This window comes from Aspergillus sclerotioniger, assembly GCF_003184525.1.
Source record: "Aspergillus sclerotioniger CBS 115572 chromosome Unknown BO94scaffold_5, whole genome shotgun sequence".
Classification (NCBI taxonomy): domain Eukaryota; kingdom Fungi; phylum Ascomycota; class Eurotiomycetes; order Eurotiales; family Aspergillaceae; genus Aspergillus; species Aspergillus sclerotioniger.
In genome coordinates, this window is record NW_020290995.1 from 723209 (window position 1) to 747475 (window position 24267).

The 24267-nt window shown below is 55.2% G+C and overlaps 10 protein-coding genes across 10 annotated transcripts; 6 read left to right on the forward strand and 4 right to left on the reverse strand.

Annotated features, from left to right (window-relative positions):
- Positions 1-73: 73 nt before the first annotated feature.
- Positions 74-1663, forward strand: BO94DRAFT_532098 (phosphatidylinositol-specific phospholipase C domain-containing protein). Its single transcript, XM_025611053.1, has one exon. The coding sequence runs from the start codon at positions 148-150 to the stop codon at positions 1561-1563; it is 1416 nt and encodes a 471-aa protein (XP_025470898.1). The 5' UTR covers positions 74-147; the 3' UTR covers positions 1564-1663.
- An 886-nt stretch (positions 1664-2549) lies between these two features.
- On the forward strand, positions 2550-4497 carry BO94DRAFT_532099 (DUF614 domain protein). Its single transcript, XM_025611054.1, has 2 exons — positions 2550-3734; positions 3795-4497. The coding sequence occupies exons 1-2, from the start codon at positions 2957-2959 to the stop codon at positions 4019-4021; spliced, it is 1005 nt and encodes a 334-aa protein (XP_025470899.1). The 5' UTR covers positions 2550-2956; the 3' UTR covers positions 4022-4497.
- A 120-nt stretch (positions 4498-4617) lies between these two features.
- On the forward strand, positions 4618-5816 carry BO94DRAFT_510312 (DODA-type extradiol aromatic ring-opening family dioxygenase; the record flags this gene model as incomplete). The annotated part of the gene is made up of 3 exons (XM_025609730.1): positions 4618-4858; positions 4907-5037; positions 5067-5816. The coding sequence occupies exons 1-3, from the start codon at positions 4855-4857 to the stop codon at positions 5814-5816; spliced, it is 885 nt and encodes a 294-aa protein (XP_025470900.1). The 5' UTR covers positions 4618-4854.
- Positions 5817-6169: 353 nt separating this feature from the next.
- BO94DRAFT_621581 (uncharacterized protein) lies at positions 6170-8620 on the forward strand (the record flags this gene model as incomplete). Its single annotated transcript, XM_025617008.1, has 2 exons — positions 6170-6600; positions 6665-8620. Exons 1-2 carry the CDS (start codon positions 6490-6492, stop codon positions 8618-8620), a joined length of 2067 nt encoding a protein of 688 aa, XP_025470901.1. The 5' UTR covers positions 6170-6489.
- A 962-nt stretch (positions 8621-9582) lies between these two features.
- BO94DRAFT_532101 (uncharacterized protein) lies at positions 9583-10052 on the forward strand. Its single transcript, XM_025611055.1, has 2 exons — positions 9583-9627; positions 9685-10052. The coding sequence occupies exon 2, from the start codon at positions 9685-9687 to the stop codon at positions 9913-9915; it is 231 nt and encodes a 76-aa protein (XP_025470902.1). The 5' UTR covers positions 9583-9627; the 3' UTR covers positions 9916-10052.
- Positions 10053-10861: 809 nt separating this feature from the next.
- BO94DRAFT_458572 (pepsin-like aspartic protease) lies at positions 10862-12198 on the reverse strand (the record flags this gene model as incomplete). Its single annotated transcript, XM_025607803.1, has 4 exons — positions 10862-11199; positions 11253-11501; positions 11550-11827; positions 11885-12198. The coding sequence occupies 4 exons, from the start codon at positions 12196-12198 to the stop codon at positions 10862-10864; spliced, it is 1179 nt and encodes a 392-aa protein (XP_025470903.1).
- Positions 12199-13188: 990 nt separating this feature from the next.
- BO94DRAFT_621583 (uncharacterized protein) lies at positions 13189-16726 on the reverse strand (the record flags this gene model as incomplete). The annotated part of the gene is made up of 6 exons (XM_025617009.1): positions 13189-14026; positions 14075-14373; positions 14425-14472; positions 14528-15528; positions 15579-16464; positions 16549-16726. 6 exons carry the CDS (start codon positions 16724-16726, stop codon positions 13262-13264), a joined length of 3177 nt encoding a protein of 1058 aa, XP_025470904.1. The 3' UTR covers positions 13189-13261.
- A 657-nt stretch (positions 16727-17383) lies between these two features.
- On the reverse strand, positions 17384-19908 carry BO94DRAFT_321941 (putative UV radiation resistance protein (UVRAG)). The gene is made up of 2 exons (XM_025606907.1): positions 19682-19908; positions 17384-19606 (listed from the first exon to the last, which is right to left on the reverse strand). The coding sequence occupies exons 1-2, from the start codon at positions 19763-19765 to the stop codon at positions 17840-17842; spliced, it is 1851 nt and encodes a 616-aa protein (XP_025470905.1). The 5' UTR covers positions 19766-19908; the 3' UTR covers positions 17384-17839.
- Positions 19909-20074: 166 nt separating this feature from the next.
- Positions 20075-21660, forward strand: BO94DRAFT_321931 (mitochondrial 54S ribosomal protein mL67). Its single transcript, XM_025606906.1, has 2 exons — positions 20075-20547; positions 20639-21660. The coding sequence occupies exons 1-2, from the start codon at positions 20269-20271 to the stop codon at positions 21413-21415; spliced, it is 1056 nt and encodes a 351-aa protein (XP_025470906.1). The 5' UTR covers positions 20075-20268; the 3' UTR covers positions 21416-21660.
- Positions 21661-21822: 162 nt separating this feature from the next.
- Positions 21823-24263, reverse strand: ptcG (type 2C protein phosphatase PTC1). Its single transcript, XM_025606905.1, has 2 exons — positions 22735-24263; positions 21823-22673 (listed from the first exon to the last, which is right to left on the reverse strand). The coding sequence occupies exons 1-2, from the start codon at positions 24007-24009 to the stop codon at positions 22230-22232; spliced, it is 1719 nt and encodes a 572-aa protein (XP_025470907.1). The 5' UTR covers positions 24010-24263; the 3' UTR covers positions 21823-22229.
- Positions 24264-24267: the final 4 nt, after the last annotated feature.

Consider the following 24267-nt stretch of genomic DNA (forward strand, 5'->3'; position numbering starts at 1 on the left):
GGACCATCAACACACCTTCCCAATCTGGCTAGGGCTCGGATAAGGCTGATTCGTAGTGGGAAAAGTGGAGAGGCGCTATCCGCCACCTACGGCAAATGCCCCCAGGGGCCAGGCAGTCACCACCGGGACAACATCACCCCGTTCAACATGCCCAGCAAAGGCCTCTCTGTCTACAGCTATATCGGCGTCCCCGGGTACGCGGTCGGCTTTGCCGTGCCTCAACAGGAGGTGCTGCGTGATGCATCCCACAACTTTACCAGCCATCAGCTCGAAATTGAGTCGTCGAATATTCAGGGGCTCGACAACTTCACCGGTCGTTATGAGTGGACTGTATTTCGCTATGGGGAGCCCGTGGCCGACGCACATAATGACATCAACACTCTGACTGGCAAGATTGAAGGAGGTACGATGGTAGCGACGCAGGACTTCCACCCGATTATCACCGAGGACGCCATCATCACCTACGGCTTCTACGCGGCGGGCCACGGTGTGGTCGGTCTCACCAACCGCCACCAGTCCTATGTGACGATCTGCTCGAGAGAAAACCGCTCCTGGATGGGCAGCGTAGCTCCACCAGGCTCCCCAGCTGCACAGCAGCCCTTCTCGCGCTTCGTGCTAGCCGCGCCGCACGACAACGGGATGAACAGCATGATGACATGTGATTCGATCTTCGATCATTTAAATACGGACATGCTGGCGGTTGTCCGCAAGCTGGTCCCTCTGTTTGAGCATGTCAACCACGTCCCGGACCACTTCCTCATGCAGAAACTGCCGCACATCGTCTACGGCCTCTCCGTCACCCAGAAGAAGACCATCTCCATCATGCTTGCTATGGGAGCACGGTACTTCGAGTTCCGCCCAGCCAAGCTCCTCCCCATGTTCCAGAAGGTGTCTGCCTTGCGAGACACATTCTACTTCCAGCACGCGTGCATCCCGGGACTTGCTTTTGACGAGTTCCTCCGCGAGCAGGTCGCCTTCCTCGATGAGAATCAAACGGAAATGGTTACAATCCACATCCGGTGGGATAACATTGTGGCAGACTGTAAGCGACCGACAATGGACGAGACCACTCAGCTGCTCAACGAGGCATGTGCCCGAGCAATTCGCAGCCCTCTCACCTGGGGCGCGCGCGAGTGCTTTGACCAGCCGATCGAGGATCTGCGCCGCACAGGAACTCGCCTCATCGTTGTCATCGATGCCGATAAGTACGATAGCTGGACAGCCAAGGCATATGCTACGCTCAGCGCAGACTCGATCATCGGCCGTTTCGAGACCATGACTACCGAGGGCCAGGAGAGCTCCGACCTGACTATCCTGCAGTGCCAGGCGACGTCCCAGTCCATCAAGGAAGTGCTTGTCTACAGCGTTGTCTCCGCCCAGGGAGCCAGCTCCTGTCTTACCTCGACCAAGGGAATGCTCGACATGCGCACTCTGCCGTGGATTAGAGAGAATGCTCTTGACAGGTTGCGCGCTGAGAAGACAATTGTAATTATGAATGACTTCATCGACGGAGCAACTGTCGATACGTCTATTCTGCTGTCGAAGCAGCGACTTACCTTGTAAATTACTTTCCATACATGACTGGTGCATGTATGTCTCATAGATCGCGTGGACGATTATCATTTGCTTTGTCACTAGAACATCATACCATATTTACTTTGTGTACCTTGAAGCCGAGCATATGGAAGACGGAGGTGCTGTAGCCGCCCGTAGGTTCTTTCAAGTTGTCCGTTGTTACAGGAACAATGGCTTTTTCAACATAAGCTCACCAATCCAGGGGCAACCGAGGGTGTGAAAGATGGGGCGAAGCTTATACTTGGAGCCTGAGGCATTAAATCAATCCAGTCACGTGGTGTGATCTGTACGAATTCAAAAATCCTCAACCTTGTCCGTATGTGGTGATAGAAAAGACGAGGGCTAGTCAGGTAGCAGTATCGTCGGTCTTTTTTGTTGGGTCGATGGCCACCTACACCGTAAAGGAGGGGTTCAGCTGTCCCAGCCGCCCGTTCGACCCGAGAATCAACTTCTGAAGCCAGACTCAGCCGCAGCGCCAGATTGTTTGGTCTTGAGGCTTCTCTGAAATTGCCATGAAACCAGACATTAGCGCGCTATTTCTTTTTGTCGTTACGCCCTCTGAGGGGCCTTGATTTCGTTGTGTTTATTGGCCATTTTCACTGATTCTCCCGCAGGTAGCCCTGTGGACTATAGAGCTAGTTCGGTAGTGACTGTTGCTAGTAAAGCATGTTAGTGCCAGCGGCTGGGTAAAACCAGCAACACTTTGGGTGGTTATGATCACCCTTCTTGGATGGTGAACGTTGGAACCTAGTTCTTATCCGCCAATGCGATTGCTCATGTTGGTTGGCCAGTGGGCGCTTCGGCACCTTCCAATGTGACGCGGCCGACCGATGTGATGAGAAGTGCTTCCGGGCCCAACAGGATCTTCCGAATGACCGCCAGACCAACAGAACTCATCACTGGTGTGAACAGGCCACATAAGGGCGCAGACTAGGGGTCGCTCGGCGCAACATGTGCTTAGGCACTTGGGCTCTGGCCATACACATCCCGGTTCCCCCGCCGCGCAACTGCACATCCCAGGCACTATCTCCACCCGGGTGATTGCAATTCCCAGTCCAGCCGATACATACTTAATCCGGCCGCCTTCCACTTCATTCCAAATGGGCTGTTGGATGATCTTTGTTTCCTTGATCACCGTGAGTCAGTTCCGTACTCTCACTTTGCTACTCAATTGATGCTCTCCTCCGGTTAGCTCGGGGAGGGTTTGCGCCTCGCCGGTACATGTAGATCTCCACGAGACGACCCCATTTGAGCGAACAAAAGACAAGGAGTCGGGCATTCTTTTCCCTTGGCTATAGCTCTTGGCGCTGTGGAAAAGCCGATAGGCTATATATGCGACCCAAGGGCGGAGGCTATCTCATACCAAGAAGTGACCGCCAGCATGAGCCAGCAACTGCATCTGAATACATCCAATCTGGGGGGGAATCCAAGATACTCATATCTTGAAACCCCGTTGGAGATGCATGCTCCAGGTAACCGATTGAGGAGCGAGGCCCAACCACCGGCAGCGACGTCGACCCTCCAGCCAGCGGAGATACAGCCTGTCATGGAGCATTTTCAACCGCCTCTGAACGAGAAAGCGCAGCAATACCAGCAAGACATGGCTGTCTCCGGCTATTCCTGCGGACCCAACCTTGAGCAGCACCCTGCCAACTATGCTCCATATGCAGACGAGATTCAACAAGTCCAGCACAACCCCAAAGTGGCCGAATACCCGTATGCAGAGCCTCCGCGATCTCCGGGGCCACTCCCAGTCAAAGTAAATCCCGAGTTATCCCAACCACTGCCGAGTACACAACCCATGGCTGTTGTTCCAGATGCCAACCCTTTGCATTCGCCCCAACTACCCCAGTTTCCCCCTCCAGTTGCCTCGGGGGCACCTGCAACGCCTGCAGCGATTGACCTCATGGCGTATCATCAGCCGGGTCAGATCACCCATCCCGACCTGGAGATCAGAGGGGGATCGTGGCGCACCCACATGTGCGGTTGCTCGGATATTGGGGTATGCTGTCTTGGGCTGACGTGCCCATGCATCTTGTACGGGAGGACGCAATATCGCCTTTCAAGGAAGTTGAGAAGTGAGGATCCGACGAATATGCTTGGGTACGATGTGTGCAATCATTCCTGTACCGCCATGGCATTGTGCTGTGGTTGTCACTGTGAGCAAACACTTTTCATGTTGATTCATCACGAGTGGAATGGCTGACCCGCTGTCTTAGGGATATTTGCGACGCTCCAGCACCGTCGGACACGCAAGGTGTATGGGATCGAAGGGGATATCATCTCGGATTGTGTTCGAGCGACGTGTTGCACATGCTGCACGCTCATCCAAGACGAAGCCGAGATTAAGAAGCGAGAGGAGGAACGCGGGATATTTGCCGGGGCAGCTATGGTATCACCATACATGCCCCCTGTACAAATGTCGTACGGTCCGCCTCCGAGGTGACCGGCCTTGTATGAGTTGTCTGAGATGTCTCATCGGATTGACACGGTTGTAAAGCTAGTGGTTGATCAATCTTGTCTTTTGTACTACCATGTGATGGATCTTTCGTCAACTGCTTTTTCCATGGCAGTCATCTTGCGCTGCTTCTGTTGTGGATACAATTCGTTAGGTTCTGGGTGACCTGAGTTGAAGCCTGTACATACATCATCAATGTCCCCGGAGCATGTTCTGAGGTCATCCCTTCAAGAGAGTTGTTGTTGCTGTACTTCATTTAATGGACTCGTGTCTTGTCTTGATCTTTGGGAAATGTGGAAGTGAAGTGAAGTGAGAAACCTCCCGGCAGCACAGCAGGTCCCAAGACCGCCCGAGTACCCCTCCTTCCCAAAGAAACATAGTAGCATGCTTTATACCATGTTCCAATTGCCCTCATCTCTTCCATTTTACAACCTTCACTGAGCGTGCCACTGTCTATGCTTGTGGATTTCCATCTTATCAATGTTTCTCTCCCCTCGACTCGATAACCACCGGGCAAACACATCGCCACTTACCCCACAAGATGGTCTACCCTGATTACTCCACCAAGGCTCGAAGGTCCCTGCAACTGTGTGGCCCACCAGAACCCCGGAGTGACTCTTTACCTCCCCTTGTGTGCGGCTCGGATGACTTGTCGGTTTGTGGTCCGCAGACCCGACGCTCCCGACGGCTGAGGTGTATAAGGGACCAGTCAGCCATCCCGGTTGAAATCCAGTCTGAAGAATATATCTTATCGGGCTACATACCAGTCTGAAGCGGTTGACATTGAAGATTATAATTCTGGCAAATTGAAGGTCGCAGGGATGGGTATGGACCGCCGATGCCGAGATACCAGCATTTGCTAATGGCGGACAGGATTAACGCCCGTGCATTTTTTCTCACATGGCTCGACCATGATGCTGGGGGAAGAGTCTACCTCTGCAGACTACTGGCGGAAATGCGGGGATGAGGCGCTGGCACATGGCATTCGGGGCGTGGTTATTATGGTAAGTTTGTCATTCCAGTGCTCGATTAGTCCCCATGTACTAATATTGTATCTCAGGGCGCCCATTGGGACTGTTACGGAGATCAAATCCAAGTGTCGACGAACCCCAATCCCGGCAAGAGTCCCGTTGCATACGTGCACCCCTCTAAGTACGTGGACTATAAGCTCAACGCCGATCTCCAGACGGCACGACACTGTGTCGATCTACTCGCTAAGGAGGGCTTCAATGTAAGCGGCAACGACACCTTTGACTGGATCCATGATGTCTATCTCATCCTGATTCGGATGTTCCCTAACGGCTGTCCGCCTACGTCAATTATCTCGTTGAATGCCCGGTACGACCCGCACTATCATATGAAAGTTGGGGCGGCGCTTCGTCAGCTCCGGGCGGACAATTTCCTTCTTATTGGCACTGGGGGCGCGGTGCATAATCTGTATCGGAATCGGTGGGCGCCGATGCTGCGCTTCCGGGATAATTTTGCCATGGATACGCCGCCGGAGGGGTGGGCGTTGGGGTTTCGTCAAGCAGTGGAAGATGTGATTCTGAAGAGCTCGGGGCCGCGGCTTCGACGTGCTATGACGCGGTTGATGAAACATCCGGAGTATCGGGATGCGCATGCCACCGATGATCATTTCATGGCGGCGATGTTTGTGGCGGGGGCGGCGGGGGATTGGGAGGATGATGGGAGTCCGGCGGTGTTGGGGGCAGAGACGTGGGAGTTGACGAATATGTGCAATTCTCAGTTTACGATTGGGGCTTGGGGGAGTAAACTTGGATAGTTTGTGTATGGTCTTTGACTTGAGGTGCCAGATGGGCCGGTGAATTGGGTAAATGGCTATCCCCTTAGACATCAGCCAACGGCACCAGATAGAGGAATGGCAGAATCAGACCCAATATCAACCCGGCTGAAACACGTGGAATGGGGCGCCTCGCATCTGGCAGATCGGAGGAATGACCCTTGCTTGCAATCCCAACCGGGGATGCAGGAGCGAGGAGACTGAGAGGTTCTTTTGACGCGTTGAAGACCGATCCGGGGCCACGTGATGGCAGCGTGTCGCACCAGACGAACGTCCGGAAGTGGAGCACCAGATCGCGATCTAGAAGCTTCTTCCAGGTCCAGCAAAGGCCACACCCCGAATCTTGACCGTCGTGGCTTGTGATGGGGGCGGCGGAGGTGTCGATCGTGCCTCAATCGCCAATGTCAGGAAAAGGGCTCCGGGACAGAGCCTGACTCAGCGGAATCTGCCTGCAACCGTTCCGCCATCAATCCATCAATCCAACCATCCCATCCATCCGTTATCCATCCACGCTTTTCCCTTCAAATGCGAGCTTGCTTCACCCTCATCCCACCCAGTCTGCGTCACTGATAGATGTCTTGCGTGGCGTGCCCTCTTCCCTCCCTGCTTGTCCACCAGTCCATGCCGCGACAGGATCGCTCCTGGCCGTCGCATCATGGCGGCTGTCAACCGGAACATGTTTGACGCAAGCGTCACCACCGATCGCCCGCAAGGGGCTCCGCTGATGGTCCTGCCACTGAATCTGATAGCAGTGATTGTCTCCTACGTTTGTCTCGATGCTGCTGTGATTAGGCTCATGCAACCGCTGACCCGTCGCTTTGTCTGTGCAGGTGGATGATCCCGGGGATCTCGCCCGTCTCTGTCGAACATGCCGCGTCCTCAACTACATGGCCCTGCCCCAGCTCTACAAACACATCACCCTGACCTCTTATGACAAGATTCGGTATCGGGATGAGGAGCCTGAGGGAATGGGCAGCGCCAGTCCATTCTCGATGGGACTGAACGCCATCATCACCCGTCCTTATGCCACACTCGTACGGTCGCTGACGCTCCGGGGCAACTGGCGGGAGCTCGAGCTGGAGGAACACGCGCGCGTGGGCCGCGTGCCGGACTCGTCGATGATGCTGAACATCGCGGTACGCGCGGCGGTGGATAAGATGACGGAGCTGGAAAGCTTCAGTTGGGAGCTCAACACCAAGATGCTGGAAACCGTCTATGTCGGGCTGGCCCGGTTGCCCAAGCTGACCGCGCTGACCTTACGGTTCCCCTCAAGTCGCCATCCCCGGCCGACGATCGTGATCCCGCCCATGCCGCACCTCCGATACCTCAAAATCACCGATATCGACCCCCTTTGCTATCCAGATGACATCTCAACCCTCTTGTGGAAGTGCCGCAAGTTGCGGGAACTCAACATGCATTGGTCTCCCCGAATGCGGAATGCGCAGGAGCCCAGTGTCATGGTCCACGACTACTTTCGCAAGTGCATCGCTGCGAAACAGCCGCTCTCGATCAAGAAGCTCGGCCTCCAGAATCTGTACGCCTTGCACACGGAAGACTTCAATCGGGCTGTCGATAACAGCACCGTCGAGGAAGTGACCGTTCTCAACAACAGCGGAGCGGAGCTTTCGATGAACACCTTTGTGGACAGCACTTGGCCCTCGGCGCCAGTGTTCCGCATCCGCATCAAATCCATGCGGCAGGATGCTGTCTCCCGGAAGCATGCCGATTTCCTCAACAATTTCACTGGGCTGGAAAGGTTATACTTTGTCAATGCCACCCTGAATCCCAACGACGACATCAACTCCCCTCGGCCTCTAACCTCCAATACCGTACTCACTCCTCCCGCGTCCGACCTCTCACGGTCCGCCAGCAATGGATCCTTTACCACTTGTTCCAATTCACCCAGCTTGCATGCCAGCACCCGCGATCTTTACCTGAACAACATCACGATGAATCACGCCGCCACCTTACGACACCTCTTACTTCCCGCTCGTTGGCCGCTCTCCGCACCGACGGTGGCGCGCCTCGTCCACGCCAGCCCGCAATTAGAACAGCTAGGCTTCGCCACGGAGTTCTCCGATCTGGAAGCATTAGGACTTCTGCTCCCTTTCCTCCGAAATCTGAAAGCGCTGCGCCTTCTCATTCCGACCAACTCTACGCCATCCGATGCGGGTCGTGGTCCCCCGCCTGCAAAAACACTCAAATACTCCTCCCAGTCGGCCAACGCCTTAGGTTCGGCCCTGACTATCTCCGACCTCGTAGACGCCGACGATGAGATCCTGATCGCCAGACTTAGCGAGTCCCTTGCAGACCAGCAGGTTTTTCACCGGCTGAAGATTATTGGCTTGGGCCGGAAAGGCTTCCAGCTAGGCGATTACTATACGGTCTCGGCCGAACAGCCGGACTCGCACGGACAGGTCCAACTACAAACGCCCACGGGCTCCCGCGCGACCAGTGCCGAGGCTAATGTGGGCTATGAGAAGAGTCCGGCGGCCGAGGTTCCCTTCACGCCAGCCAACGGACATACGGCCGTGGTGCCGTCGCAAACAAACGGCCACCCACCCTCGCTACTCGGCAAACGGGCGCGAGAAGACGACTCCCCTGCTACGGAACAGGGAGAAGCCAAACAAAATCCAGACGAAGAGTCAATGGAACAAAGACTCAATAATCCCTGCGTACCCCAATTGCTCCGCGATGGTCGGTTCTGGCGCCGACGCGTGCGACGAGTGGGGTGGGAGGTACTGAAACATTGGGAGATCTGGGGACTAGACAAACAGGAGTTATAAATTTGGAGTACGTACATTTGATTGGATACCCGGGTGAATTCTTGGTTTTTCGGACAGCCCCTCGGGCTTAATGTCTGGATTATATATAGCGTGCCACGTGCAAAAGCGTAGTTTATACCATGTGAAATGACACCTCCTCTCAGAATTTATACTTGTATTAATCGATAGTTACATTTATGTTATGCAATCACTGACGAATCACAACCATGCATACAATTCATAGTGTTTGTATAGTTACAACCACTTGTGTTATGAACCATTTCAAATCTCTTAGTATGTAGTATTAACATCATAACCAAAATGTATTATCTTCATTCATAATTTACATTTACTTTACTTCAGTTTCAGTTTCTTCTCATGTCTATTACTACTTACCAGTAGTACTGATATACTAAAGATCATGTACTTTTTAACATACTATTCACATTCACTTCACTTTCTGTCACATCATTGAGGGCTCCACTAATATTCTTTTTTTCTTTATATTTAGTAACCATACTAATATTTCTATCCACTACTACTACTATTCATCTACTAGTATTATCCATCACTTCCCTAGTAGTACCTACTCCATACCCCGCATCTCTTTCCCCCAGGGTTCAACCCAGCAGATAAACCCCCCCCAAATGTACCTCTCTGATCCCTTTTATGAATAACCCAATACTCAGTACATGAACCCAACTCCTACCCAATGAACCAGTACTGTCTTTTCCACCTTCCTTCGGTTCCCCCCGCCTTACTACCACTAGTAATTAGTATAAGAACCCCCCATACCGAACCCCCACCCATAACATATATATAGGCAAGTGATTTTTTGACCGTAAGTATGGTTTATTTGACCGGCGCTATTCCGAATGAAGCGTTAGCGCCGGTAATGGCCCCACTCGTCCGAAAGAGGAAATAAAAACAACACCTGTTTTCATTTTTTATTGCATTTTTGAACGACTCAGGCCACTGCGAGGCCGCGAGATCCCTCTGCCTGCCTCGCCTGCCTGCCTCGATCCCACGTACGTCCGACGATTCAAACAGAACAAACTCCCTATATTGACTGTATGACTATCTAGATGACCTCTGTCGCCGCCGCCGTTGCCTGCCTGGCTGATCGCCTCGTCATCTTCCCTGCCTCCCGAATCCACGCGTGGGTGGCCTCACTGGCGGGCTCGGTAGGAGGCTCAGGCGTAGCGGGCTCGGTTGCTTCATCGGAGTCAGAATTGAATAGGAAAAGGTCTATTTTAGTAGTGGAAAGGGGGCTTCAAATATGCAATACTGCGTGTGTTGGATTCTGCATTAAATAATGCAAGATTTTACATATGGCATGAAGACTGCTTACTAAAATTGCCTGCCGAGAGAATTACACGTTACTGGATCACATGATGGCGCTAGCTCCGCTTATGATAAGGCTCCCGCCACTAGAGCCGCTTTTGGGATAGCGCCGGTCAAATAAACCATACTTACGGTCAAAAAATCAGTTGCCTATATATAAATACTATATCCCCTCACTTCCAACCCCCAACCTCTAAAGAACAAACACATACTCCATACTCCATACAACTGGTAACAATACTACTACTACCACTACAACCACGAAACAAACCTCACACAATCAACAATCCACCTATACTAGTCCCCAAACCATGAACCGGACATGATACTACCTGAAGGTAGTAGTAACCCCGTCTCACGACGAACCACAGCTGGGGATGGACAGTCAGTTAGTCAGGTCCTTCCTTGTAAATGTCAACAGTATAGTAATAGTATTGATTTATGATGTGGTGTACTATATATACCTGTGTGTGTGTATTGTATTTATGTTTTATGTGTATTGGATTTGGGGGATAAGTGGGATTATGTATGATACGATACATACGTAGTACTTACTACTAAAACTTTCTTTATTCTAATCGAGGGGCGGGTGCGTTGGGTTTCTGATGTGCTGGTTTGATGGACGGGAGAGAAGTGGACTTTTATGGGGTACTGAGGTAGGTAGGTGGAATTTGTTTTCTTTAAGGTTGGGGTATAATGAAGGCTTATACGGAGTAATATACTATGTCATTCACCATTTCGTATATCAATAAATAAATATTCATTGAGTTCGTAACTATGTACCAATCATCATCGTCTGCTATTCACAACCATTCATCCATTTGTCCATCCAACTGTTCATCTATCCAAAAGATAGACAAATATGTGGGGCAACCAACCCCATCCTATTTACAAAGGATTCAATTCCTCATACAGAATTTAAGCCTGGGCAGCAAAGCCAAGCTGAGGTCCCTCAGAGTCAAAGACAACGTACTGGCTCTTCAGGAAGACGTCACCGAGGATGGACAGGCCAAGACCGCTGTTGCTCTGGATACCGCCGAAGCAGGTGGAGCTGCCGGTCTCGATGGGGGCGTAGTTGATGTACTTGCCGGGGACGACGGCGCTGTAACCACCGATCACGACAGTGAAGTCGGGGAGGTCGTCATCGCACGAGAAGACGTAGCCACCCTCCGAGTAGCTGTTCTGGGCGTCGGAGACCTGGCTGTAGTAGTCGGAGACGACATCGTCGTCGAGGAGGATCAGGGTGGTACCGGTGTCTGTGGATGGAGTTAATTGGAGACTCGACGGGTGGGATGGGATTGAAGCTTACCAGCAATGGCGCTGAAGCCGTTGGAGTTGGCGTCGTTGTCGCCAACGGCGTAGCCATCGGTACTGAAGCCCCAGTAGCCCTCGGAGCTGTCGGCATCCACGTAGGTGATGGAGCCGGTGTACTTGGAGTCATCAATGAAACCGAAGTCGTAGACACCGGCCTCGTGGTACCTCAGGTACGCAGCGAAGAGGGGGGAGTCGAGCTGCGACTTGACGGTGTCGAAGAAGGTGGTCTGAGCCACGGGCGAGACTGGACGGGGTTAGTCGATGGAAGGCAGATGGGGTGGGTTCGGCTCACCCGTGTTGATGGAGCTAAAGGCCAGGCCCAGAAGACCATCGTTGGCCGTGTCCGAAACGAACTCGGAGCTGACCGAGCTGGCAGCCTCGACAGCCTGCTTGCTGGTCGAGACATCACCGACGGTGACGGTGTCCCGGTAGACGTCTCCGCTGGCAGAGCTGCCATCGCCGTAGGAGATGTCCCAAGAGTAGCCGCTCAGCTTGGTTGCGCTGGAGCTGGGCGTGTACAGGCTGTGACCGGTCTGCTCAGAGGAGGGGAGCTCGGACGAGAAGACCCAGCTGAACCGTGTTAGCGCATACGTCTCTGCAAACGGACACGACGAAAGGGAGACTTACAGATCCGCAGAGCCGGTGTCAAAGTCCAGGTGGAGGGTGGAGTCTCCGACAGTGACGGGGGTCAGGTACTCGGTGTCATCGGACTGGGGCGTGGTGGTGACACTGCCCTCGCTCGCAGCGGCCTTGACGCTCGCAGGAACGGTGGCACCGTACTTGGCCAGAGAGCGAGCGTACAGGGCAGGCAGGTTGACGGTGCGCGTCTTATTGGCAACCTGCTGAACCGAGAAGTTCTTGCGAGTCTGGGCCAGGGGCGCCGCGGAGGCAGCGGTGGACAGGCCCAGGGCCAGGGCAGTGGCTTTGCTGATGACGACCATTTTGAGGGACTTGGGGGGAAGTAGATCGAGGAGATGGACAGGACCAGACAAGGAAGCCTCAGACTCTTTCTTGGTTGATGAACGAGAAAGCCAATCTGCTGGTCGAGCAGCGCCTTCTTATAGATTTCTCGTCCTCTCGACGGCCCTCGATAGACTTCTCCATGCTCAAGTCGACCATGCTCTTCAGGGCGAAATGTCTCAGAGTCTCCTCATCGCGGCCGTGACGATGGAAGGAGGTAAGCCGCATCCAGGCATAACCGGCGAAGATCTCTCTTCAGGTCCGTCCAAGTCCGAGTCCGCCGCCGTCCGTGAGGATATTCGCAGTAGCCAAGCCGGGGAAAAGTAAGACAGCAGGGCATCGGACCCTGCCTAAGCGGGGCACAAGGCGATGTGACGGCGGAGTAGTCGATTGCTTAATTGGGACAAGAGGTCAAGAACCAGGCACCGACGAGCCTCTCATTCGACCGCCTGGCCGATCGCCATTTGCGAGCCGGTGACTTCGTTGGTGGCGGGCGTGAAGGATGAAGGGTAGATATCTAAAGGCGCGGATCGATTAATTGCACTCCACCGCCGATCACGCAGGGTCCGTCGGGCTTCCTGTTGCGGTGGGCCTCGCGCCAGCCAGTCACGCGAGCGCTCCAAGGTGTTATCACCTTATCATATGGTCTGCACGATAGCTGCAGCCCCGATGTCACCGTGAGACTTTGCCTCTAAATTAGCCCCGTCCGACGTCCGGCTCCTGACCGGTCGGGGGTGACCGAACCAGTCGACTTGTCAAGGCGTCACAGTGGAAGGATTCGGGGGTTCTGCACGCCACTGGAGCAAATGGCAGGCCCTCACTGCTGTTGGATGGCCTGGCAAATGGCCTCTCCACCAACATGGATCCCTCTGGCCTCTATACAGAAGAAGGCAATCAAGAAATGGCGCACTCCGGCGGTGCCCGGGCCCCGCGACGGTGAACCGAATAGCAAAGAATCCAAGAGAATATGAGGGGGAAAAAAAATAAAGAAAAAAAAAAAACACACTACGCGGAAATTCGTACATTCATCATCATGCCATCTCATCACGACGCCAGGAACTGCGACGGAAGGTTTCCGCCGCCGGCCGACTCGCCTCCCTCGCCATGTCCGTCATACTGCTCGTTCAAAAGCACCTCCAGCATGTCGAACTCGCCCACCATGGGCCCCGTTCCCCCCAGTCCTTGGTCCACCACCGCCGTAGAGCTATTGAAAAACTGGTCCAGTGGCAGCGCAAACCAATCCGGAAGCCCACCAGACGCCCCCGGGTTGTCGTGCATCGACTGCGACGGGACGCTGGTCCCCTCCAGTTCCCCCGTCGGTGGTGTCGCGCTGGGGTCGTAGTAGTTGTAGTATACGGACGGTGGCGGAGGCATGAACGACACATTGATGTTGGATGAATTGATCGGCTGCGCAGGGATACCGGCCAGTGGGTCATGAACTGAGCCCATCCCGGCCCCGGCCTGACTGTTGCTATCTACATACCCCAGGTTCTGAGTGGCACTCTGGGCCGGCGTCCAGGCGTGGCTCGACCCTTCGCGACGGTTCGGGGCTCCTTCGCGCGGACGCGGCGACTGATGCCGGGAGGCTGGGGCAGATGGACGCTCCTGTTCGCCATCACCACTACGGTCCAACGGGGCAAACCGCAGGAAGCGCGTGCGGATGCTCGTCGTCAGCAGCTCCAGCAGTCGCGCAATGGCATGGTTCAAGTGGACATCATCGACAACACAAGTCTTCAGGGCTTCGATCGTCCGATCCTGGAGGTCCAGCGACACACGCACGTCGTCCTCTTTCGCACCCAGAGTGAAGGTCTGGCCACATTAGCAAAGTCACAACCAGCGAGACACACCAATCCATACCTTCAGAATGAATATCATCCCCGACAGAATGCGAAAGCACGTCCGGACGGGAGCATGCTTGAGGTGATCCCGTGGGACCAGGATCTCGAGCACCGTCTGCAGGATCTTGCGGGACGCATCCACGACCTCCTGGATGTACTGTTCGTTGACACGATACAACTCCATGAGCACATGGAACCACCCGGTCCCCGATGACGGACCCGAGTTCGGCCGTGTGCTCTGAGCCTGGGCCGCCTCGTTCGACATGGTTGTCCAGCGATCCACCACCGCCTGCAGGGCCAGGGAGTTAACATAGAGTCCTGGGAAGCGTCAGCCGAGCATCGTAATCGAAGGGGGAGTAGGCAACGTACGAGTGTACTCATACTCAATCATTAAGAGACACCTCATGGGGGGAGCCACTGGGGGAAATCAATCAGCATCTAGCCCCCACAGTATCCAACAGGAAGTACCTACGATCGATGGTGTCAATGTTATGCCGCCACTCGCGCAGGAACGGCTGGAACCGGTCAATCTGGTCGCGGTAGCGGCCACTCCGGATGAGCTCCGAGGTCTGCTCGCTCGACGCGAACAGGAGCTGGTTGCTCTGGTACATGATCTTGGAGATCCCGATCCAGCAGTCGTGCATCCGATCGACAATCGTATCGCTTCCCTTGGCCCCCGTCACCGACGTCGGCTGGATGTCACTGGTCCACTGGGGCAGAGGAAGCATGGAGGGGATCCCCAGCCGACCACTGCTCTGCGTGATGTACACCAGAATCAGACGCCGGAGACGACGTTTCCGCGTCTGCTCCGACGGGGGTTCGCTGGCGGCCTTTGCATCGTTCTTCTGGTCGAACACGCCCAGTTCGAACGCCAATGCCTGCGCGGTACTCAGCAGCATCCATGACATCCGGTCCGACCGCCAAGCTGGCTCAAGCCACTTCTGAAAGGCGAGCCTCCCTTCGGCTGCACTATTCGGGACACGGTTGGCCGTGCTCTCAGCGTCGGTTTCCAATTCCCTCTCGTATCGGCTTTGCGTTTGTGCGTCCAGATCCAGCAAAGCGTTCTCGTCATCGCCCGGCGGAAAGTGCAGGTTCCGAGGATGCCAGTCGGTCAGAATAAGCAGCGCCTCGATGGTTCCCAGCGATCGCAGGTTGCCCTTATGGCTCACCTTCGACGACATGGGCGCGAGATCAAACGATCGAGGCTTGCTGATTCCCACGCCGTTCCCACCAAACTTCTCCTGGCCCCAGAAGAGACGCTCGATCATGCCACGGAGATACGACCAGAGCCGATCATGGATGTAGAAGGCACGCGTGTAAGCTCCGTCGCCCTTGGGCTTCCGATGCCGTGACGCAGTTGTGAGTATAGTCACTGCGAGCACCGGCTCATCCGTAAGCAAAGTCCGATGGGTCGACGGACTAGAAAAGTCCGGAATAACAATTGGACTCAACGGAGCGAGATGCTCGTAGTAGCTAGGACAACGATCAACAAGACGCAAGTCAAGACTAGGGAGAATACCTACTATGCCACATAAGCCATGGCCTCTTCGACTGACAGCCAGCCCGCGCGAACAAACCGTAGTCGCGACCATGCCTTGACCGCATCCACGAATCCCGGGTCTTGAGCAGTCTCACTCGGGTCTGCCTGCCCACGACCATCCGGAAGTTGCGAGTCAGCAGATCCCGATCCACCCCCTTGATAGTAATTCCCCACGGGCACGGTACCGGAGCGAGGTGGTCTGGAAAACGACCCGCCTCCGCTTCGGGGGGTGCCCGCCTGAGTGAGCGGCGACATGGGCGAATTAAACGAGGACACCGACTGGCGAGCGGCATATCGGTTTTCAAGGCTCTGACGGTTCAGGTCCTCGGTCCGACCCGCCGCCTCGGACAGTAGATGCAGCGCATCATGACTGTTACTGATCGCAGGCGACAGTAACTCGACGGCGGTGCGGTTCATCATGGGCTGGCCGCCCTCGAGGCTAAAGCTGGGGCCATGGCTCCTCTCCGCAGCCGTGTACAGGGGCAGACGCGTGCTCCTTGGTTCAGGGAACTGAGTCGTAGTCGACGACGTCTGGGTGGAGGTGAAGCGTTGGCTAGTAGTGGTCGACGACGAGGGGAGCTGCGTCGTAGCCGCCGGCGACTCATCCGCCCATTTGGGCCGCGGCAGACTGGCGCTGTTATCAAAGGAAGAAGTGCGCTCGGGCGGAGCATAGGAGGAGCCTCCATCACTGACAGACCCGTTATTGGAGATGACCTCCCCGACCATCATCCGCTTATCGCGTCGCAGCGTGGCCTCGGTGGGCTCCTCGACCTCCGAGGGCTTGCGCTTCCGCCTGGTGGCGGAGAACTCGCAGCGCTTGCTCTCGCGGCGACATCGCACGCAGGGCGGCGGCCGGGGATTGTCAACACCTGTGGGGACGAATTAGCATTCAGGGGAGCGTCGGGGAGGAGCCCAGTAGGTAGGGAGGAGGGGGAGGAGCAGGAGGGTCTTACTGCCAAGGTCGCACTTGACCTTGCGCTTGCGGCATGGGTCGCAGGCCTGGTAGCCGCGACGATGCTGGGGCTGCTGGCCCTGGTGTGACGGCGACGGCGACGGCGACTTCGGCGCCCGAGACTGGTGGGCATAGACGGGGGGACCCTCCTGCTGGCCGTTGTTCGCAGGCGCAGCCATCATGATCTCGTCGAGTGGATTCAGACTTGCCGATGCAAAGCGAGAGAAAGCGGTGGGGGGGGGATTTTTTGGGCGGAAAGATCCCAAAGCCAGGCACCGGCTCGTCGCGGGTTCGGGCGTCTTCCGGCTTTTCTTCTTCTCCGCGTGTCCCTAGGCAGCAACTATCGGGGAGATTTCCCTCGGTATTATTACTAGGCGGGCTGACCTTTGAAGAAGCTGGAGAGCGGCGGTGGTGGTAGTGGTGGTAAGTGGAGGAGAGCAGAGCGAGAGGGGCGCGAGGGGACGAGTGGAAGGAAGGATTTACAGCGCTCCCAATCCGCCAAACCAGAACCAAAAATAAAATCAAATAAAATCTAATCAAAAAAAAAAATTGAATGGACTGAAGGAGTTCTGTTCAGTTCGTCGTCAGGTGCCAAATGCGGGGTAGGCGCTCACATTCACGCCTTGGAAACCGTGGTCATTCCGATCCCTCATTCCCAGCGGAGGGATGATGCCCTTGCGTCCGCTGGCCGAAGTTCTTGTTATCAACCAACGCCTGCTGATTCCCACCACCACCGCTGCCCCGGGGCCTCCGTTCGACCAGCCCACCCCCCCCCCCCCCTCGTCCATTCTCTCCTCCCACCTACTATCTTGATAGTATTACTCACACTGAATAATGATCTTGGTGGTCAGTGGGTTCCGCTCATCCCGCTAACAGGCGCGGTGTCTGGCTACAGCCAAGCAGAACTGGATTCGGGGTGGGTTCGAGAAAGCTATGTACACGGACGACCCGAGCCTCCGACGGAGTACCAGGAAATTAAGCCGATAAGCGGGCGAGAGGAAGAAAAAGAAGATAGGGACTAGTAGACACGACTCCACTCGACTGTGCGGTGAGACACAAACACACAAGAGAAAAAGAAGGAGAAGAAGAAGAAGAAGAAGAAAAGAAGATGAAGAAGAAATCAAAATACCAACACACACGCTCTACTCCAAACATGGGCTACAATGCATCACACTCGGGACAAGAAAAGGAAAACACAAAAATACAGATTACCAACCACTCAGCAATAGAACATGATCCTGTCATGCGTAAGCAAATCACAACGCTAAATCAGATCCGGGGAAAACGGGCGTTCAGGCCACCGACGACGCCGCGTCGGCAATGCTCGACATGGCTCGCTTGCCTTTGTCGGGCGTCATCTCCCCGTTTGCTTTCGAGACCGGGCCCAGAACCTTGCGGGCCAACACTACCTCGCCATTCGTACTGCTGGCCTCGCTCCCTCGTCGAGACAGGCTCGGGGTCAGCCTTCCAGGGAGAAGTCCCCGAATGCCCCCAGCTTTGCGCGAGGGGATTTCCGACGTCCCAGCCGTGAGCACATACAGCAGATACTTTAGGTTGGGTAAGGTATGCCGGATATCGAGCACCCGAAGGCCTTGCTTGTTCAGCAAGAACTCGATGTCCTTGTTCAGCAGAAACACTCCGTACTCGAACCGGTATTGCACATTCACCGGGTAGAGCGGGTACGTCCGCTGAGGCAGCGAGGCAGAGACCGGATCCTGGATCAGCGTATTTGATAGATTCGGGTTGATCGGGTACGGTAGAGGGATGGAAAGGTAGAAGGACAGCAGGTAAACCAGGTGCGCGGTGAACCCCAGCGCCGCTGCAACGGCGTCACGGTCGACGTCGGTAAAGTTCGAGTTGGGCAAGGCCAGTCCAGCTATGGTGAAAGCCAGCGGTTTGTCAGGGATCGGTTCGATGGGGTAGATGGCAAGCAGGTCCTCCGCAATCCGCCGGATCTGGCCCTTGCCTTCGTCCGTGTTCTGCTCCAGCAACTTCACACTCGAGCCCAGTTTCACCTGCGCATCGGGCAAATGACTACGTGCCTTGGCTTGCGTCTGGCGCCCAAGATCCATGGCTTCTCGTCTTGCTCGGATGCTGGCGATCAGTTCTTCTTTTCGCTTTGCTGCGGTGCGAAACTGCTTCCGCTCTGTCGCGACCGCATGCTTTGTGAGCGCAAGTTTATCCCGAGCCCGGGAAGCACCACTGGTCGTGGCCAGAGCACGCTGGTTCTGCTCCAGTATCGAGCTAATCTCCGACTCCAGCTTGTCTCGGGTCGTGAGTGCATCCTGAATGCACTCATCCAAGTTGGCCAGTCGCATCAGCGCATCGTATGACGAGGTCGGGACCGTGGCCCCATCGGCCGATCGGGGGTGGCGGGTAGGCAAAGGAGTCACGACCGGGGGAATGTCGGTTAAATTCGTATAGACGCCATCCGCAAAGTGGAACAAGATAGAATTGGGCGGAAGGGGTTGGTGGAAGTTATCGAGCGATTTGCCCAGATACTGTAATGACTGCAGACACAGCTGCAACTCGACCAACAGTAGATACTCCTCCATCGCTGCAGTCCGGGCCCAAATCTTCACAGTGATCTGATTCATGCGAGAGACTAACGGTCCACAAATGTTCAGATCGAAAGCCCGAAAGCTGGGATTGGTGGCATGATCGACAACCTCACTCACGTAGACCGGCTCATCGACCTCGTCACAATGGATCGAAAACCAGGTATCGGCCATGCGACTACTCGTTATTTCCTCCAGCTTCACCTGCCGCGCGCGCGGATCAGGGGCATTCCAGGGTAGCGTGTTTCTCCTGTGCCATTGTCGCAACGGGGGTGGCTGCTCTCTCTTGGGACGGCCCTCGCCGGCTGCGGAGGATTTGAGATCGGTGAAGGAGCGCGATTGGTGTAAGGATCTGGGTGTATCCTCGGCGAGCGACTTTAACGGCGTGTGTAGAGAGTTGGGTACATCTTCGTCGTCGATGGTTTTCCCGCGAGGTCGGCTTGGGGGGCTGACGACGAGATTACGGACGGAAATGCCCTGCAGGTGTCGAAGCTTGCGATTCTGCGCGAACTCGTCAGCTGCCCGGTAAGTTCAATGGGCATTTCCGCGAGCGGTAGGAAAAGAAGGGAGCAGTACTGGAAGAAACAAGCCGGGTCTCTCGCGGCGACTGGCATTGTCGTCGATGTCCCAAACCCCCCAGGCGGTGGCCGACAGCGCCATGACGGCGGGCAGTCGAGGGGAAGCTCAGCTGTCGCACTGCGCACGCCGGACCGGTCGGGTCATCCTAGGGAGTGGGATCAATGGGACTGTCAATGCCCGATCCGTATGAGATGAAATTGCCTGGAGAATCGAATGACGAGTGCTGGCTGGCTGGTAGGTAGTTAGTGAAGTGGCAGAGGAAGAGGGAAAGCGAGAGAGAGTGCGGAGGTGGTGCAGGCGGAATGCAATCCCTCGCCCGTTCGTTCGGGATCTCCGTCGAAAAATTGATCCGCCGCTTTCTCTCTCTCTCACTTCTGCTCTGTGGCTCTCTTAGCTTCCCACCCGTTATTTCCCCGGCCACCACCACCATCACCCTTCTTTTCCCCCCCAAACCATTCCCCCCTCCCCTTTTCTTCGGATCTGGGCCCTTCGGTAGATAGAGTGACGCCCGCTCTATTGCCCTCTCCACCCCCATCCAGTTTGCAGAATCGGTCTCGCGCAGCCGACCAGCACACCCGGCCGCAATGGCCTCGCAAGCGGTACCGAAGAAGCCCTTCCAGAAGATCCTGGACCCGACCAAGATCGGGACCTGGAATATCGTCCGCCGGCCACCAATCGAGAACCACAGCCTCATCCAGGGAAAGCCGCGAGAGCAGAATTCCAATGCCTTCAAGGAACATCAGGCCAAGGAGGGCACCCGGTTACGGAAGGCCTTGAAGGCCATGACCCATGGAAAGAACATCTTCGCCTACCACAACCTGCGCACAAACCAAGTCGTCTACTCCCTGACACGGTATCTGGAGGTGAGTGCCCCCGTCCCCCAAACCGCTACGCTGTATTCCTCCAATTGGAGGCGAGACTCCCCCCCGGCTAACACAGACTGTCGGTGTGTAGATGATGAACACCCTGAAGCAGATGATATACCATGGCAAGAAGACCGTCCCCTCGCGTCTTCGCAAGGATATGTGGGTTCCGTACTACTCGGTGCACTTCAACGACAGCAAGGTCGGTCTGCGGGCGTACCACTTGCTCCGCGAATTCTCGGCGCAGCGTCAACTATCCCCTCCCAAGGAATTGATCACGATCACGCAAGAATGGATCGATCGGAGTTGTCCCCGCGACCCCGAAGGAGCCAAGAATTTCCTTGAAAAGTACGAGAAGCAGATTGGCAACAAGATGCCGAAGAACCATCGCGCTCGGGCCGTGATGGACCAGAAGGCAACCAGTGTGGCGGATATCGCGGCCGTCCTGGACATCCAGGAGGAGGAGATCAAGAACGGCTTCGCCGACGGAAAGAGAGGCTACATGACCCCCACGGCTAGAAAGCGCCGCAGGGCGGCTCGCATCAAGGAGGAGGAGGTTGCCAAGGCGCAGGCTGCACGGGTGAACGTTCTCGAGCGCCTGCTGAGCAACTCCCAGGTTGAATACAAGGTCCAGGAATCCGAGGAGAACACCGCCACGCTGGCCGACCACCAGGTGAAGATTCTCTGGCGTGATATCCATGATGCCCGGCTGGCCCAGAAATGGACGGACCGTGTCCGTCACGGCGAGTTGGATCTGAGCCGCGATCACGTCATGCCCGGTCCTTCCAAGAAGTACAACGCCAACATCCTCGTTTCGGATGAATTCAAGGAGAAGGAGTCAACCGAGACTAAGCCCGCCGAGAACTAGACAGCAAGGGGTGTCATGTACTATGCGTCCGGGGCCTTCCCCCGGTGTGAATTTTATACATATTCCGAAAGATTGCCTGTTTCCTTCCCCTTGATTTGATTGATATACATTGTATTTTTACCTACTACGATTTTCATCGTCCTTTTTGTGGAATTGATGCAATGGCGTTTGAGCAGACCACACCCAAATTTAACCTTATTGAACTTGCATTTCTCTCATCCGGAGGAAGAAAAGGGGGAGTAATCATTAATTGATTGGATTGGTAAATCTCTGCTGCGGAGTAGTAGGTAGGTAGGTACCGTCATGAATGCTGCTGAATTTCAGACCTGCAGATTGAAGTTACATCACCATGTCGAATACAAGAGCCTCAACTGAGGTCCATCCATCATCATCATGACCCTTGTCTCGCCCCGTCCGGTCAAGCAAGGCAGACCTGAATCGCGGTGAATGCCACGAGACGAACACCCGGGCGAATGCGAGACGGTGCATCTTAGACGAAGGGGGGGAAATCAATGTCGGCGGTGGGGGAAAGGGAAAGATAGCGATAAAAGAAAACAAGGTCGAGTGCAAGATACGAGACTCGGACCCTGGCTCGAAGAGAGAAAGAACCGGGAAAGGATGTGGTTTGCAGTCCGTGATCGACGCCGGTAACAAAATCTGGAAGAGCAGTTGAGGTAAAGGAAGGAAAGGAAAAAGACGAGCAAAGGCAGCGAAACTCCATTGTCTGGACCTAGGCCAGGATTGTAGCCTTGATCTCTCTATCTTCCGTGGCAGAATAACACACTAAGGCTTCTTTAAGTCCATATTCTAATGCTCAAGAACTCGGGTTCCTCGGTTCCGGCTTCTTCAAATTGTTCACAACCCGCTCATGGCTGTGCTCGTTGACGGAAAGCTCCGGTCCAGCTTCAGCATTGGACATCTTCTGCAGAATCTCACTCTGGACTTTTTCGGCCGTCGCCGGGTCATCTGCAATCCCAGCACTGGCCATGCTCTTCCTGGCCCCTTCAATGATCTTGTCGGCCTCGCTCATACCGCGATCCACATTTGTAGCGGAGTCCCCATCAACACCGATGGGCTCCACCGTCCGGTTGATGACATCCTTTACCCGGTCGGAATCGAAGCGGATCACCATGCAGGAAAGGTTGTCGGTGCTAAACCGTGCAAGAGCATGATCTACCAGGATCTTGGATGCATCCTGAGCGTCATGTACGTTACGGACAAGATCTACCGCTTCTTGGTCACTGCATACATCCCAGAGCTGATGGTTCCGTTAGCGTAAATGATACTAGGCAGAACAGCAATAGGCAGGCCAAACTTACACCATCACAGGCAAGAATGATGAACTCGTCGGAGTCGGGCTGGATCACCGTTTCGGTAGTGTACGGATGCCCAGTCACAAGATCCTTGAGATAGGCGTCGCCGAGGGCTCTCGTTACCGCAAGTACCCCGTTAACGCGATTGTTTAGTATGAGCCCTCCCGCATTAGCTATCCGTTTCCCCTCATTTTCATCGCTACCCTTATGATCGTAAGACAAGCGGAGTGCCTTGCCGTTGCGGCACAAGATAATACGGGCATCGCCAACATTGGCAGTGTAGAGGACACGTTGGCGGGTTGATTTCTCGTGCAGTGTGGGGAGAATAGATGCCGCGCCAGACATCGCGGCCTGGGTAGGCGTATCGCCAGCATCTGAGTCGCTTTCACCCTTCGAAACAGCAGTGGCAGTGGAGGCGAGGGTGGACGACCCCACTGAAGAATGCACGCTGGGCACGCGGTCCTCCCACCTTAAGAGGGCAATGACTGCAGTACAACCACTGTTCTTCAGAGGCAATCTCTCCAGCTGCTGATCCACGCTAGTAAACGTTTGATCCAGGAGTTCCGGAACAGGTGTGTTGGGATTCTTTCGCATGACATCCTCCAGGATCAGATGCAGCTTTTTCCCACACCATTCTGCCGCAAAAGTCCCTGCATGTCCATCGAAGATGGCAAAGTAGCCATTATCCGTTTCCACGCTAGTTGGCTCTTCCGAGGTGGGCGAGGGAGCACCCGGGCTCGGTAGGGACTTGCTGTAGTTCTCAACCGGGGCTAAAGGTGCGGGATTCCCCAAGAAATTGTACAGGTAGGCATGAGTATCCTCCATGGTCCGGCGACATTTTCGATTCCGGTCTTCGGTCACGCCGACTTTGAACGAGGAACGAGGAGTGGGGAGAGATTCACCAGCCGAGTTGTTCAGCGACCCTTGGGGAACATTCAAAGCGGGATCCATACTCCCAAACTTGTGTAGAGATTGCTGCTCCTGGATGGCGTAGTTGTTGAAGGAGTGCTCGCGCGGACTACTCGACAGGCTGAACGAGTTCTTAGCGCTGGTGAAGAAGGATGCCGCTTTGGTGACGGTGCTACTCCGGCGCTTCTTCTCGCCACCTGAGCTCTGATCCTCACTGGTTCTCCGTGTGAAGAAACCACCCGGGGGCGATGATTTCTTCTGGTTGGCGTTGGGTTCCTCGGTGTGGATGCTGAGGGAAGGCGTGTCAATGGCGCCGGAACGGGGGATGGAGTCGTTTCTATCTTTGGGTGGGCTCGAGGAGCCACTGAACATTCTGTTCAGCAACCCACCCTGGCTAGAAAAACTTCTCCGCTTATTCCCTGCCAGCTTGATTGTGGTTTATGGGTCTGGTGGTATGAAACCAGGTCCGAAGTCCGAGCGAGTGCGGAGGGGGCGGCGGGCGGCGGCGCGTGGGGGCAAAGAACGAGAGCCGCCGGGGAGACTGACGTAGGATGGGAATTGCGGCGGAGGCAAGGAGATCTAGCTGGATAGACGGTGGCATGTCAGCGACTCGATCCACACAAAACCAGG

Coding starts and splice junctions, on each gene's coding strand:
- ptcG (XM_025606905.1), bottom strand. CDS start 24,009: ATGTTCAGTGGCTCCTCGAGCCCACCCAAAGATAGAAACGACTCCATC. Junction 22,674..22,734: donor TCATTCTTGCCTGTGATGGT/GTAAGTTTGGCC, acceptor CGGAACCATCAG/CTCTGGGATGTATGCAGTGA.
- BO94DRAFT_321941 (XM_025606907.1), bottom strand. CDS start 19,765: ATGGCGCTGTCGGCCACCGCCTGGGGGGTTTGGGACATCGACGACAAT. Junction 19,607..19,681: donor GACCCGGCTTGTTTCTTCCA/GTACTGCTCCCT, acceptor GAGTTCGCGCAG/AATCGCAAGCTTCGACACCT.
- BO94DRAFT_532099 (XM_025611054.1), top strand. CDS start 2,957: ATGAGCCAGCAACTGCATCTGAATACATCCAATCTGGGGGGGAATCCA. Junction 3,735..3,794: donor ATTGTGCTGTGGTTGTCACT/GTGAGCAAACAC, acceptor CCGCTGTCTTAG/GGATATTTGCGACGCTCCAG.
- BO94DRAFT_532101 (XM_025611055.1), top strand. CDS start 9,685: ATGACCTCTGTCGCCGCCGCCGTTGCCTGCCTGGCTGATCGCCTCGTC.
- BO94DRAFT_532098 (XM_025611053.1), top strand. CDS start 148: ATGCCCAGCAAAGGCCTCTCTGTCTACAGCTATATCGGCGTCCCCGGG.
- BO94DRAFT_321931 (XM_025606906.1), top strand. CDS start 20,269: ATGGCCTCGCAAGCGGTACCGAAGAAGCCCTTCCAGAAGATCCTGGAC. Junction 20,548..20,638: donor CCCTGACACGGTATCTGGAG/GTGAGTGCCCCC, acceptor GTCGGTGTGTAG/ATGATGAACACCCTGAAGCA.